Consider the following 15,128-nt stretch of genomic DNA (forward strand, 5'->3'; position numbering starts at 1 on the left):
TGCCAGGATAGTCCCCCCAGAACAAGCCGAAACCATAATGAAGTGGTTTTGGTGCCTAAATGGAACCAAATGTGACTGTTGAAACATTTAGCTTCAATGTATCTGCCACTTAACAACATGCAAATGTAACGTCTCTGTGGTTTGCAGAAATGTAAATAGCCAACACTTCTCCCAGTGATTGGGTTAAGTATTTTCTGTTTTCTGTTCTGTTTTCACTAAATTCTTCCTTTATTCGCTCTTTTCATCTTTAAAGACCTGTTTGTGTCTCTTCACTGTGTGTTTCCTCTGCATCGTGTCTGAATATCTGTTTTATGACCTGTACGAAGCTCTTTGAATCAGAGTGTTGTTCAAAGGTGATGTCCTCATTAACGCCTCTGAAACATCACCTGATTCTGACTGCAGCTCACACTCACACAAATTTCATTTGACTGATTTCACTGTTTCACCCTCTGACAGAAAAAACAATTGAGCAATGTCTCCATGGCAACATATTTATTCAGAGAAACATGATGTGAGCACAGTTCAGTCAGAGTTTGGCGACATAATACAACTTGTATTAAGTGATGTGTGATGTCTCCTCAATCGGCCAAATTGAGCTCATTTAATTCCTGTGACTGTCTCTCTGGGTGATTTACAGTCGCAGCACTCAGACGCTTCTGTTTGTCGTCCTTGATGCATTACAGAGGAAAGTACATGACGCCTCCCGGCAGTCAAACACAAAACTTTTAGTGGGTGAAGAAGTGAAGACACGAGGAGCGATGACAGCCGCGGTGTGGACGATGTTTAAAAGACAAATTACTTTCTGAATGATCGCACTGGGAATCTTTTGAAAGTCTCCAGATGATGAAATCTGTCAGACGGTGACACCTTTCTTTATTTTTTCACAGCGAGCTACAGCTGTCACAACATGTTGTCACATCAAATGACTCCTCTGATCCAGTAATGGCACAAAATAGGTAGAAAAACACAGACCTGATGGGTCTCTGTTTCTGCTGGTAAAACAATAAATTCATGTTCTGTCTGTGCATCGAAGCTTCAAGGACAAATATTTACCGTTAATCGAAGCTTCAGAGGGGGCGAATGAGACGAATGAAATAATGGACGGAGCCACCGTGACATCACCCATTGGTCCATGGACTCCTGTTCTCTACGTCTCTACGTCGGTTCCATTCTCGTGAACTCAACATTTCAAGAACGTGTGAGGGAATTTTTTCAAATTTGGCACAAACATGCACTCAGTGGTCATAGGTCAAAGGTTAAGGTCACTGTGACCTCGTCTGTCTCACATTGTCAGTGTGATATATCAAGTATACCTTTAGAGAATTTGTTCAAGTTTGGCACAAACGTCCACTTGGATTTAACAATCAACTGATTAGATTTTGATGGTCAAAGGTCAAAGGTCACTGTGACCTTTCATACATCCTATTTTGTGAACGTGATATCTCAAGAACAACTTGAGGGAATTTCTTCAAATTTGGCACAAACGTCCACTTTGAGTCATGGATGAATTTATTAGAAATTGGTGGTCATAGATCAAAGGTCACTGTGACCTTGTGTCTGTCTCATTTTGTGAATGCAATATCTCAAGAATCGATAAACTGATCAGATGTTGGCGGTCAAAGGCTAAAGGTCAAGGTCACTGTGACCTTGTCTGTCTCACATTGTCAACGTGATATCTCGAGAACAACTTGAGGCAATTTCCTCAAATTTGGCACAAACGTCCACTTGGACTGAACTAATTAGAATTTTGTGGTCAAAGGTCAAGGTCACTATGACCTTGTCTGTTCATTCTTGTGCATGTGATATCTCAAGAACACTTTGAGTATAGGTTTTCAAATTTAGCAGAAACACCCACTTGGATTTAACGATCAACGGATTAGATTTCCGTAGTTAAAAGTCACTGTGACCTTGCATCCATCTCATTCTTGTGAGTGTGATAGTTCAAAAACTACATGGGAGAATTTCTTCAAATTTGGCACGAACGTCCATGACTCAACAATGAAATTTGGGGTTCAAAGGTCAGTGTGACCCCACAAAATATGTTTTTGGCCATAACTCAAGAATTCAGACACTAATTCTGACCAAACTTGACACAAATGTCAAACAGGATAAAATAATGAAGGTCAAAAGGTCAAAGGTCAGCTTGACTGTGACATCATCATGTTTTAACGTCATATCTCAGGAACAGAAGGGGAGACATTTGGTCAGATACTGAATTGGTGACTCTAATCTTGAAACTGTGCTGATTGTATAGATCTGCTGTGTGTGAAGCATCCATGTTTTCACTGACATGGATGGAGACTGTCAGAGACACTGGACTGGTAAAACTATGATGTGGTAATTCATCTGTATATGAAATATAAGATTCAGCCCCCCTCCCCCGCTGTAATAAATTTCCTACAGTCCCTGATGTATTTTTGGAGCTGAAATAAAATCGAAGATTGCTGCTGTGAGCATTTTTACACGACAGCACGGACAATTTGACTTTGAAGGTAGTTTCCAGGTAGAGCCAGATGGTCAGGTGTGTACCTGGCAACGCAGACAAGGCTGCTGCGTGTGTGTGTGTGTGTGTCTGTATGTGTGTGTGTGTGTGTGTGTGTGTGTGTATGTGTGTGTGTGTGTGTGTGTGTGTGTGTCTGTGTTCTCCAGCTGAACACTTTTCTGTTTCTCTTGTTTTTCAGGGGAAGAGTTTTACGAGACATCTCCCTACGAGCCGATCCATTTCTCAGAGGAATTCCGACATGCCTCCATCATCTCAGGTACCGCTGCAGTGTGTGTGTGTGTGTGTGCGTGTGTTTTGGAGCAGATTGAGCCGCCTGACACACACTTATCAAGGTTGCAGCAGCAGTGAGTGATAGTCTCTGGGATGTTGGGGGGGATTACCAAGAAGAATACAAATCTCGGTGGCTCTCCCGCTGATTAAGATGAACTGAACAGCTCTCCCCATCTGTGAGTGTGTGAATGAATGCGTGTCTTTGTAATTACGACTGTGTGTGTGTGTGTGTGTGTGTGTGTGTATGTGTGTGAGAGAGAGAGACTTCAACTGAAGCGTCCCTTTCATGAAAACCTGTTTTCCTTCCAAAATTCCCATGCACCACAGCACATTTCTCATTATTCTCAGGGCAGAGAGAAAACCAGTGTGTTCATTTTTCATTATGTTTTTATCGTCCATATTGTCACATACACGTTGGTATCAGACAATGTGTCCGCCATTAAAGGTTCCAGATCACCAGAACAAAATATTGCCATTGCACGTTTCTGCAAACCATGAATACATAACATATGTATCGTATCAACGTTTCTAAAGTGATGTAGCATACAAGTATAACCACTGCTCAAGACCAACAAACAACAAAACTAGTTTGTGTTTAAGTCATTGCTGGATTTTTAGCAGCTGTTTAGGCCCCAAATGTGGGTGTTTCATAGTGTCAGGTCACTGTTTTAGTTACAGAGACATCGCTGCTTTTCCTGCTGGGATTGTTTTGCAGCATTTCCACCACCAAACCTGGGTGTATGTCTTCGACCTGTCCCTGCTTTTCCAGCAGCTTTTGTGTCACCAAACATGAGTGTTTTATCCCTAAACATGCTGTGTGTTCTCACACTACCACATTATTTAGTATGGCAGGAAAATATTTAGTATGTCCCAGTATATAGTTTGTCAAATGCAGTATGCCAAAAATACCAGGATGTTCTGCTGTATACAAGACAGCATGGGTTTCTGGCTATTCCGACCCACAGTGCTCCGCCCATTTGGATGCAACAATGAACTAATTGGATTTTGTTGAGCGTAAGCCAAAGGTCAAAGTCACTGCGACCTTGTCTGTCTCATTCTTTCGAAAGTGTTATCTTATGAAGGCTTATCTTAAGTATCTTAGGAATGCCTTGAGTGAAATTTTTGTTTTACAATTTGGCACAAATGTCCACTTGGACTCAACAATGAACTGAGGACATTTTGGTGGGTAAAGGCCAAGGTCAATGTCACTTGCCGCCTCTTTCTCGTAAAAGCAATATCTCAACAAGCCTTGAGGGAATTTCTTCAAATTTGGCACAAACATCCACTTGGACTCAACATTGAACTGATTAGAATTTGGTGGTCAAAGGTCAAGGTGACTGTGACTTTGTCTGTCTATTCTTGTGAATGCAACATTGGACCATTCTGGTCAACGTGATATCTCAAGAACTATGTCAGGGAATTTCTTCAAATTTGGCACAAACGTCCACTTGGACTCAACAATGAAGAATTTGGGGTTCAAAGGTCACTGTAACCTCACAAAATAGGATTTTGGCCATAACTCAAAAATTCATATGCTGATTCTGACCAAACTTGACACAAATGTCTAAGACCAAAGACATTTGGTCAGATACTGAATTGGTGACTCTAATCTTGAAACTGTGCTGATTGTATAGATCTTCTGTGTGTGAAGCATCCATGTTTTCACTGACATGGATGGAGACTGTAACCTACAGCCGTCGGGTGTTGACTCCGGTTTCTGACTGCTGTTTCTTTCACGTCTACAAACAGTTAACTTCTTTGGGAGCTGCCTTTGTCACAAACACTCACACCCAGCTCCATATTCACAAACACTCTGTCACGCCTAGCCTTTCCCTCCAATCAATTTGCGACACTCTTGTCTGAAACATACTTTAATGTTCCAGTGCTCTTTCTTCTGCCACTGCTATTTAACACACTTCTGTATTATCCTCTTATCTCCCCCTCCCCCTCCCCTCTTGTTTCCTCTTTATCTGCTTGGAGCATTCAGACACTCCCTCACTGTGAATCTTCACATCATGCTTTCAGATTCCAGTCGACAGGTGATTTGAGAGCGGCGGACACACTGCAAACAGCTTTAACAAACATAGAACACACACCCTCCGCTGCTGCACATGTATGAGCAGCGGTGTGGGGACTGATGTGGTGTTTTCTGGCGCTGTTATAGGTCGGATATTGGAAATAATTGAGATGTTACACGGCACCTGCACGGCTGCGCTCTCTGAGAGGGAAAGATACGGGGAGAGAAAGTGCTTTTGAAGTTGCATTGGCTGCAGCTCTCCTGCTTTGACCATGTTTGTACTTGTGTTGTGTTAATCTGAGAGAGCAGAACCCAATTTACAGAGCTGCGAGTCTATTTCACAGCTGTTTGACCACACACACACACACACCCAGAGAAAGTGTAAATGACGATGTATCGCTCGGGGCTTCTGACATTTAAACACTCCTCAGAAACGTGTGTGAGGCGGACACAGACGCAGAGTGAGTGTGTGTGTGTGTGTGTGTGTGTGTGTGTGTGTTGTGCAGCAGCTCTAATGTAGTATGACCAATCAGTGGACTGCTGATGGCGTGATGGAGAGCCAGGACGAGATGGAAATATGTTTAGGCACATGGAGTCAGAGGTTCTTCATCCAAAGAAAGAAAACGACACTGAGTGCAGGAATGCACCGCTGCCTTTTTAAATATATATTCACATATATATTTATAAATACACCTGTTACTTCTACTTTCTACATGTCTGTTCTTTACCTCAATTTGTTGCCTTGTTTTAGCCGTCTCCCCTCTGTCCCTGAGTTATGACTGCTAATTCTAATTCTTAATTTTCCTGCATTGTGTATCTTTATATCAATCAAATACGTCATACATTATTAGGATATTAAAATAAATGATTGAAAGAATATAAATGCTGTATTCTCAACAGACTGAACCAAACCAATCGGCACATCGTTACGTTTCTACAAACCACGGATATGTTACATTTGTACGTTGATATGTTGTGGTTTTGTTTGTTTCAACAACGCTGTGGTCAACATGTGGTTTGGTTTGGGAACACAGTGACAGGTTGCTACAAAACACCCATGTTTGAAGCCTAAAACATAGCTGCAAGCACAGTGACAGGTTGGCACAAAGCACACATTTGTTGCCCTAAAAAGCTGCTGTAAACACAGGTTACTTCAAAACACCCAAATCTGATGCCTAAAAAGCTGCAGGGAATGAGATGATAGGTTGCTATTAAACACCCATGTTTGGTGCTTAAAAAGCTGCAGGAAACACAGTGACAGGTTGCTATTAAACACCCATGTTTGGTGCTTAAAAAGCTGCAGGAAACACAGTGACAGGTTGCTACAAAACATCCCAAAAAGCAGTTAGGAACTGAGTGACAGGTTGCTATAAAACACCCACATTTAGTGCTTAAAATGCTGCAGAAAATTTAGTGACAGGTAGCTATAAAACACCCATGTTTGATGCCTAAAATGCTTCAGGAAATCTCGTGACATGTTGCTACAAAGCACCCATGTTTTTTGTCTAAAAAGCCACAGGTAACACAGTGACAGGTTGCTACAAAACGTCAAAAAAAGCAGTTAGAAACCGAGTGACAGGTTGCTACAAAACACCCACATTTGGTGCTTAAAATGCTGCAGGAAATCTTGTGACAGGTAGCTACAAAGCACCCATGTTTTTTGTCTAAAAAGCCACAGGTAACACAGTGACAGGTTGCTACAAAACACCCAACTTTGCTGCCTATAAAACCGTCATTACTGAATGAATATCAGAAACACTCCGTTTTATTTTACAGTTAATGGATTGTTCCTGTCGTTGGGTTGTACCTGAGCTTAATGAGGTCACCATCAGCTCAGATACACTCGGCATCAGATCAGTGCGTCCAAGGTGAACATTAATATTCAGCCAGAACTCAGCAGGAGCTAAACTCATTAGCATGTTGTTTGTGTCCTCGTGGTTCTCAGATGCTCTCTTAATCAGACACAATCACTTCACAGTTGATGACCAGGACTCATCACTCCTCTGCTCCAAATAAATAACTCCTCTCCCTCATTTCTCATCTCAATTTTCATCTTTTTAAATCTGCATCCATTAAAGAGCTCCATGTGTCTTCAGCCTCAGAGACGACACGTGGGTCGTCTTTCATTCGCTCGTCCACAACTGAAAACCTCGTCACGAGTTCACAGAGGCTTCAGCTTTTACAATCCTACTTCAGCATGATCAGATGAGTTTCTGTTGCAGAGAAAGGGAGACAAGGAAAGGAGAAAAGAGGAGAGGATAGGGTGGAAGGAAACAGGATGAGGAAATAAAGAGACAAAACAAAGAGATGTGGAAAAAAAACAACACATACAAAAAAAAAACACAGATACATACAAGACATCATAAACATCACAGCACGAGATCCATGTTTACACTGTCACTATGAATCATGGGAAAGAAACGAGGAAACACAACGACGCAACATCAGCGGTTTGAATTTGTTTAAAAAACCAACAGCAGATACGAGAGGAGGAAATGGGGGGAGGAAACAAGGAAAAGATGAATAAAGGAGGAGAGGAAAGGATAGAAAAGAGAGGAAGAGTAGAGGAGACAAGGAGGTGAAAGAGGAGGAAAGACAATAGAAAAGGAAAGACGAAGAGGAGAGGAAATAGGAGAGGAAACATGGAAAAGAGGGGAGACAAGATAAGACAAGGAGATGAGAGAGGAGACAAGACTAGAGGAAATAAGAGAGGAAGAGGAGAGGAGACAAGAGAGGACAAAGACATGAGAAAGGAGACAAGACGAGACAAAAGGAAAGAAGGAGAGGAAATGTGGAGGCGACAAGAGAAGACAAGGAGGTGAGAAAGGAGAAAAGGAAAGAAGGAAGGCAAGGAAACATGGAAAAGAGAGGAAGAGTACAGGAGACAAGGAGGCGAGAGAGAGGAGACAAGACAAGAGAAAAGGAAAGAAGGAAAGCAAGGAAACATGGAAACGAGAGGAAGAGTAGAGGAGACAAGCAGGCGAGAAAGGAGGAAAGATTAGCGGAAACAAGAAAAATAGAAAGGGACACAACGAAAGGACATAAGAGGGGAGGACAGGAGAGAAGGACACATTAGAGGAGATATAGTAGAGGAGATGAGAAAAAGGGAGAGAGGAGAAGGAAAGAAGAGAAGGAAGGTGAAGAGGAAATGTGAGACGAGAGGCTGCAGAAGCAGAAAGCAGAGCAGAGGAGATAATCTATCCACAGGGGACAGAACAGTAAGACGCTTCCTACTGACACAGCTGCATCAGTGTGTGTGTGTGTGTGTGTATCGTACTGTAGATTCAGAGAAAACAACATGAAGATCTGTGTGTGTGTGTGTGTGTGTGTGTGTGTGTGTGTGTCATTTTGTGTATTTCCTTATATTCCTACACTCTGCTGTCACAGTGAAATGAAATGTGTGTGAATGCTGCACTAAATAAAATAACGTAGCTGACAGACCAGAGGACACTTCAACTGCTTACAGTCTGAACACCTGAAGTGTTTTCATCACTTCACCTTTAACTGAGACTTTACCTACTGTTACCACTGACACATGTCCTGACAGTTCGGCCTACGCAGACTTCCTTACTCTTTTTACTTCAGCATCAAAAACTGCTGCTGTGTGGTGCACCTCATACCACTGCTGAATTTTGCCTCTGTGCAAAGCAGCAGGAAACGCAGTGACAGGTCGCTACAAAACACCTATGTTTGGTGCCTAAAGAGCTGCAGGAAACACAGTGAGAGGTCGCTACAAAACACCCATGTTTGCTGCCTAAAATGCTGCAGGAAACACAGTGACAGGTCGCTACAAAACACCTATGTTTGGTGCCTAAAGAGCAGCAGGAAACACAGTGACAGGTCGCTACAAAACACCCATGTTTGCTGCCTAAAAAGCAGCAGGAAACGCAGTGACAGGTTGCTACAAAACACCCGTGTTTGCTGCCTAAAAAGCAGCAGGAAACGCAGTGACAGGTTGCTACAAAACACCCTTGTTTGCTGCCTAAAAAGCAGCAGGAAACGCAATGACAGGTTGCTACAAAACACCCATGTTTGGAGCCTAAAAAGCAGCAGGAAACGCAGTGACAGGTTGCTACAAAACATCCATGTTTGGTGCCTTAAAAGCAGCAGGAAACGCAGTGACAGGTTGCTACAAAACACCCGTGTTTGCTGCCTAAAAAGCAGCAGGAAACGCAGTGACAGGTTGCTACAGAACACCCGTGTTTGCTGCCTAAAAAGCAGCAGGAAACGCAGTGACAGGTTGCTACAAAATACCCTTGTTTGGCGCCTAAAGAGCTGCAGGAAACACAGTGACAGGTCGCTACAAAACACCTATGTTTGGTGCCTATAGAGCTGCAGGAAACACAGTGACAGGTTGCTACAAAACACCCATGTTTGGTGCCTTAAAAGCAGCAGGAAACACAGTGACAGGTTGCTACAAAACACCCGTGTTTGCTGCCTAAAAAGCAGCAGGAAACGCAGTGACAGGTCGCTACAAAACACCCATGTTTGCTGCCTAAAAAGCAGTAGGAAACGCAGTGACAAGTTGCTACAAAACACTCATGTTTGGTGCCTAAAAAGCAGCAGGAAACGCAGTGACAGGTCGCTACAAAACACCCATGTTTGCTGCCTTAAAAGCAGCAGGAAACGCAATGACAGGTTGCTGCAAAACACCTATGTTTGGTGCCTAAAGAGCTGCAGGAAACGCAGTGACAGGTTGCTACAAAACACCCATGTTTGCTGCCTAAAAAGCAGCAGGAAACGCAGTGACAGGTTGCTACAAAACACCTATGTTTGGTGCCTAAAGAGCTGCAGGAAACACAGTGACAGGTTGCTACAAAACACCCGTGTTTGCTGCCTAAAAAGCAGCAGGAAACGCAGTGACAGGTTGCTGCAAAACACCTATGTTTGGTGCCTAAAGAGCTGCAGGAAACGCAATGACAGGTTGCTGCAAAACACCTATGTTTGGAGCCTAAAAAGCAGCAGGAAACACAGTGACACATCGCCACCAAAAATCCATGTTTGGTGCCTAGAATGCCACAGGTCACACAGTGACAGGTCACAACAAAACACCCATGTTTGGTGCCTTAAAAGCAGCAGGAAAGAAAATGACAGGTTGCTACAAAACACCCATATTATATTGGCAGGAAACAGTCATCACTTTCATCAGTAATTCTTTCACCACATTAAGTCATTATTGTGCACCTGGAATGACACATTACTTCATTTTATTACAACACTGATTCCAGTTCCTGTTCCAGTTACTGACACTTCAAATCCTTTCAGCTCTTCATCTTTACAGTGAAGAGAACTTCAGCTCTTTCAGCACTTCTGCTCTAGCTGCCATTCTTTCAGTGTGTCATAGTATTTTGACTGCCACTTCAATTCTTTCACTATTTCAAACATATTAACTGCTGATTATTTCTGTACTTTTCTCCAGACTTGTGGTCCCTCACACTTCTTCAGCTTCAGGGTTCATGAAAAGATCTCAAAGTACATTTTGCTGCAGCTTCCTGCTTCAAAGTCACAACCAAATTAAAACATTACTTTTAATCTTGTTAATTTTGTGAGAACGCACTTGAGGCCCTTCGGGGATTACCAGCGATAAGTTAAAAACTGAAGTCAGTCCTAAATGTTTCTGGCAGCCGCTGAAGACAGGCTGAAGTGAGAGTAATGACTCGTCCTCTGTGACGAGTTTAGCAGCGGCTTGTGGGACTCGCTGTTATGACGAGACACTTTGTCAGGCTGAGCCGAGGTGGGAAGACAAAGACGGTGATAGACATGAAGACAAACAGGTGACACGCAGAGTCTCTGAAAAAAGATTTAATGTCTTCAATTTTTCAAAGATGAACGACGTCACATGTTTTTACGTCGACTCAGCTGCCGTTTGTGCACTTTGAGGTCAGATTTTAGACGACAGGACAAAGTTATGGAAAGTATATGAAAAGCAAGATTTAGTGAGAAAACTATTTGATTTGGATTTTAATGGACTAGATTAGGATTAGCTCTGGATTAGGATTTGGATAAGGATTAGCCTGTTGCTACTTGAATGCAGTTTCAGATTCATATAATTATGTTGTCTCTCTTGCTGCAGGAGAGCAGATATAACTCCGATATAGTTTACACACTCTGTAAAAGGAAAATGAATAAATGGAAATTTCTTGGCAACAAACTGGAATAAAATAAAATTTTAATTAAAGCTTTTACTGCTTTTAATTTGTTAAAGTAACTTAAATCCATACGCTGTGTCCACACTTTTATAGTGTAATCATTTATTGTGTCGGGGTTTATTCACAAACAGTTCGTACGCACAAATCTGTGCTTAAACAGTGTGTACGAACACTTTAGTATAAATCTGGGATTCATTAATATTTTCTTACCTGAATGCACCTAGAGAGAATGATAGCAGCTTTCAAAACATGATACGTACGACATGTATGTATTTGGGTGCATTTCTCTTCATAGAAAAACAAACGAAAAACATTTCTGAGAAGACTTGGAGACCGAGTGTTGTTCCCTCCCTCTTCATCCCCCCATCCCTTCATCCCTTCATCCTGTCCCTCAGACCTTTAATCCATCATATGCAATAAACTTTTCTAACTCTTGATCTTTATTGGCCTGGTCTTTGCTGGTCAAATGGTTGTCACAGACCAACGTATCCCCTTACAACGGTTCGTATGATATTCTACGTATCTGCACCATACGAATGACGTTACATCCTTAACGTACAGTTACATAATTAACGTAAAGTTACTGAGGTTAGGTTTGGGAAAAGAAACATGGTGAGGACGTACCTGAGAATGACCCCAGCCTGCCTCCTTACTCAGGACTGCTTCCTTGTTTACTGCTGTCAGCGCATTGGTCACGTGATCGCAGCCTTTCAAAATATGTATATGAATTTGGGTGCATTTGTTTTTGTAGGAAAACATATGAACAATCAGTGAGACCAGCCTGAGCTCTGCAGGAACCCACAGACCTGCAGCCGTACATTCTGTAAGGTTTTGTTTTTAAAGACGAACCTCTCGTACAGTCTGTTCCAGGTGCTGTGACACAAACGTTATTACTGTTTGTTTCAAACTGAGCGAGCAGTCCTCCTGGACTTCCTGCTAACCGGAGAGAGCGTCTGGCACTCCTTCAGCGCCTTCGGTTCTTCTTCACGTCTTCCTCCGTTCTCTCAGTCACAGCCCGGCCTCTTTTCCCCTCCTACTCCCCTTCTCTTCCCCCGCTCGCTGACGCCCACTTCCTCCCTCCAGTTCTGCTGTTGACCTTGTTAGATCGTGTCTCAGTGGTGTATACTGTATATGTGTGTGTGTGTGTGTGATGGAGAAGGGACAGCCGAGCACACAGTGTTTTAATAAAACATTATGTGTGGTTGGATATGTGTGTGTGTGTGTGTGTGTGTGTGTGTGTGTGTGTGTGTTGTGTGCACACCCCAGGGCAGGGCTTTGTGTGTTGATCCTGTTGAAGCTGTGTGTGAGGAAGATAACAGGACGACCTGGGGCAACTCTCTAATTGGCCTGCTCTCCTGCCCCGGATACTTTGCTCTCTTTCTCTCTATATATATCTGTTCCCTTTCAAATGCTGCCCTCCTATCTTCCTCTTCTTCTTCTTCTCCTCTGTGCTGCGAGGTAGCCAGGCGATGCAGTAAAGATGGAGGTGATGATGCGGGGAGGCGCCTCGGGTTGAGAGGGTTAAACAGTCTGACACTAATGAAAATATCACACTGATGAAAAAAGGAAACGTGTCTGTTTGAAGACGGTTTTGTATCCAGCTTGTGTCAACACACAATTAGTGCATCTCCTCGGCGCCGAGGTTTAAATCTGCTGCTCTGCTCCGCGCTGCTTATTTTTAATTCATGAGGCTGTTTTCTGTTGTTTGTTCACGGCTCAAGTCGTTCAAGTGATATTAAAGAGTAACTTTTTTTGGAGTTGGTAAATGTCACGTTCTGTACGGTCTCTTTATTACACCGTGTGTTGATCCTGGCGCCGATCTATGGAAGTTATAGAGAGCTGAGGTGAAACAGGAAGTTACAGGTTTTTGTTCCAGAGGAAGAAAATCCCACTGAAGCTGAAACACTCAGCCTTCCAGCAGAGCCTGGACCCAACAGTTTGATGGGTGTACCTGCTGGAATGAAGCAGCTGTGTGTGATTCTTCAGCTGCAAACACACTGATGAAGCATCAAGTGGCGCCCCTCACACACACCAGACATGTTGCACTGCAGCTCATCACCAGATGACCAGGCAAAGTTATCACTACTTTTACTGAAAGATCTGTACGTCCTCCACCTCTGCATGAGCTTCAGATCATGTGGACAGCGTCTAATTAAAGCTGATTTCTCACCTGTAGAGCTGATCTCCAGAGCTGTGACTCAACAGGAAGTATCTTTCTGGCCATTGTCTTTATAATGACAGGACTGTGGGTTGTTTAGCTCGGGATATTTCTCAACCTCAACAACAAGTCTCTCCTCATCCACTCTTCATCACACGCGAGACACAGCAACAGCTACAGAGTTCTCTTCATACATCCATGGTGAGGAGAGGAGTCGAGCTGCTACAGGAGCAGAGAAAAGGAGCTGCTACAGGAGCTGGTCTGTACAAGCAGAGAGTGAGTGAGGCAAAAGTGCATTTAATCCAGGGGGGGGGGTGAGGCTGGAAATAGGACAGTGGTGTGAAGTGCCGCAGGGCGGTGTGTCCAGGAGTGCTGACGCCGCCGGTGTGGGGTTGTACATTGAAAGTAATAGGGGTGTAAAAACCGCTGTGTTCAAATGCACATTTAGACGTCAGAAATTGTTCTGTTAACAAGAACATTTCTGACATTTAGGACATTGAAGCTTCCATGTCATGTTGGTTGGTGTCAACATACCCGCCCCTTTTTGATGTAGCAACTGCGTTGGCCAATGTGGGTTCATGTTAGTGGGTATGTTTTGGCTACGCACCTATCACCTGTCTTCTACACACTTTATTTGGGACAGTCCATTTTGTGCGGGGGGATAAATTCAATCCTGAACTCCTGGTGACTGAAGACAGCGAATGTCCTCTGGAAGCTTTTAACGTCACTGTGGCCATAACGTACCACAGCCTGTGTGTTTTCATCCAGTATAGATTATAACAAAAATTCTCCCTAAACACAAACATGGTGTCTTACTAAGGAAAACTGAGCTTTGCTTCCACTTTATTCCCCCATGATACCTTGCGTGAATTATAGGTGCAGCTTTTGGTGCTGAACCAGAACCAGTGTTTTCCTACGGTAATGGTAGGCTAACAGTATGCTAACTGTCTGCTAATCCTCTTTTCTAGAGCGATTTGGAGATAAAACATGTGGAGCACTCCACCTGTTACACCTCAGATGACATGACATGATGATACCTCTGTCGTCTCTGACAGGCGTCTCAAAGCATTTGTTGTTTTCCTTTTTAACTAAGCATGCTAGCGATTAGCTCACCTTGCTCACTTTGTATATTGTTAAATTTAACAGAGCCTGAGCTAGCTTACAATAAACATCTACTCCTAAAAGATGATTTATGATAATAAACAGACAGTAACACACGAGGCAAACATTTAACATAACTCTGTTTTAATTCTAGCTCCATATAAAGTGAATAAACCTGATGTTTACAAGCTAATGCGCCGCTCGTCTACCAAGGGAAAGATGAAGCTGAATTCAGCAGCAGACTTCAGTAATATCAGGAACATAAAGTCGTAGTAAAACAAATAACTTCAGGCATTCATTCATATGGTTTGAAAGAATCAAAGCAAATCACTAACACCAGCCAGTTGCTGCTTGCTCCACTGCCATTCAGCAGCTAACAAGTGGAGCTAGCTGCTAACAGCCATCGCTGCAACTAACAAACTCCACAAATCCATTCAGCAGTTCCACCATCCACAGTCAGACACACGCGGCTGATTATTTACTGCTGAATTACAGCTCACAACTCACACCAATGGAAACATCCTCTTGGCTTTCAACGTCCAATAGACCACCACCAACATTTTTATCACGTCTCATCAATTTGTAGCTCATCATCGTCTTGTTTACGTCATGGACAAAAAGGTCTTTGACAGCAGTTTTTTAAACAGTTTTGTTGTTTGTTGGTGTTGAACAGCGTTCTGAAGCTTTGCGTCACACCATCCACCATCCCCTCCACCTCCTGACAAAGTCAGCTCAGATACTATGTCACTTTAAAAACGCTGATATCAATCAATCAATCAATCAATCAATCAATCAATCAATTTTATTTATAAAGCCCAATATCACAAATCACAATTTGCCTCACAGGGCTTTAGAGCATACGACATCCCTCTGTCCTTATGACCCTCACAGCTGATCAGGAAAAACTCCCCAAAAAAACCCTTTAACGGG

At 43.0% G+C, this 15,128-nt stretch overlaps 2 protein-coding genes across 2 annotated transcripts in view; both read left to right on the forward strand.

Annotated features, from left to right (window-relative positions):
* The window catches only part of LOC126396068 (uncharacterized), a 737,953-nt gene that overhangs the window by 582,608 nt on the left and 140,217 nt on the right, over positions 1–15,128 (forward strand). The window lies entirely within an intron of this gene.
* Positions 1–15,128, forward strand: part of LOC126396036 (GDNF family receptor alpha-2-like) — a 157,299-nt gene that overhangs the window by 73,864 nt on the left and 68,307 nt on the right. Inside the window, exon 3 of the mRNA XM_050053862.1 lies at positions 2,682–2,759. Within this exon, the coding sequence (XP_049909819.1) occupies positions 2,682–2,759 (78 nt within the window). The remainder of the gene's footprint in view (positions 1–2,681; positions 2,760–15,128) is intronic.

Source organism: Epinephelus moara, chromosome 9 (assembly GCF_006386435.1).
Source record: "Epinephelus moara isolate mb chromosome 9, YSFRI_EMoa_1.0, whole genome shotgun sequence".
Lineage (NCBI taxonomy): Eukaryota > Metazoa > Chordata > Actinopteri > Perciformes > Serranidae > Epinephelus > Epinephelus moara.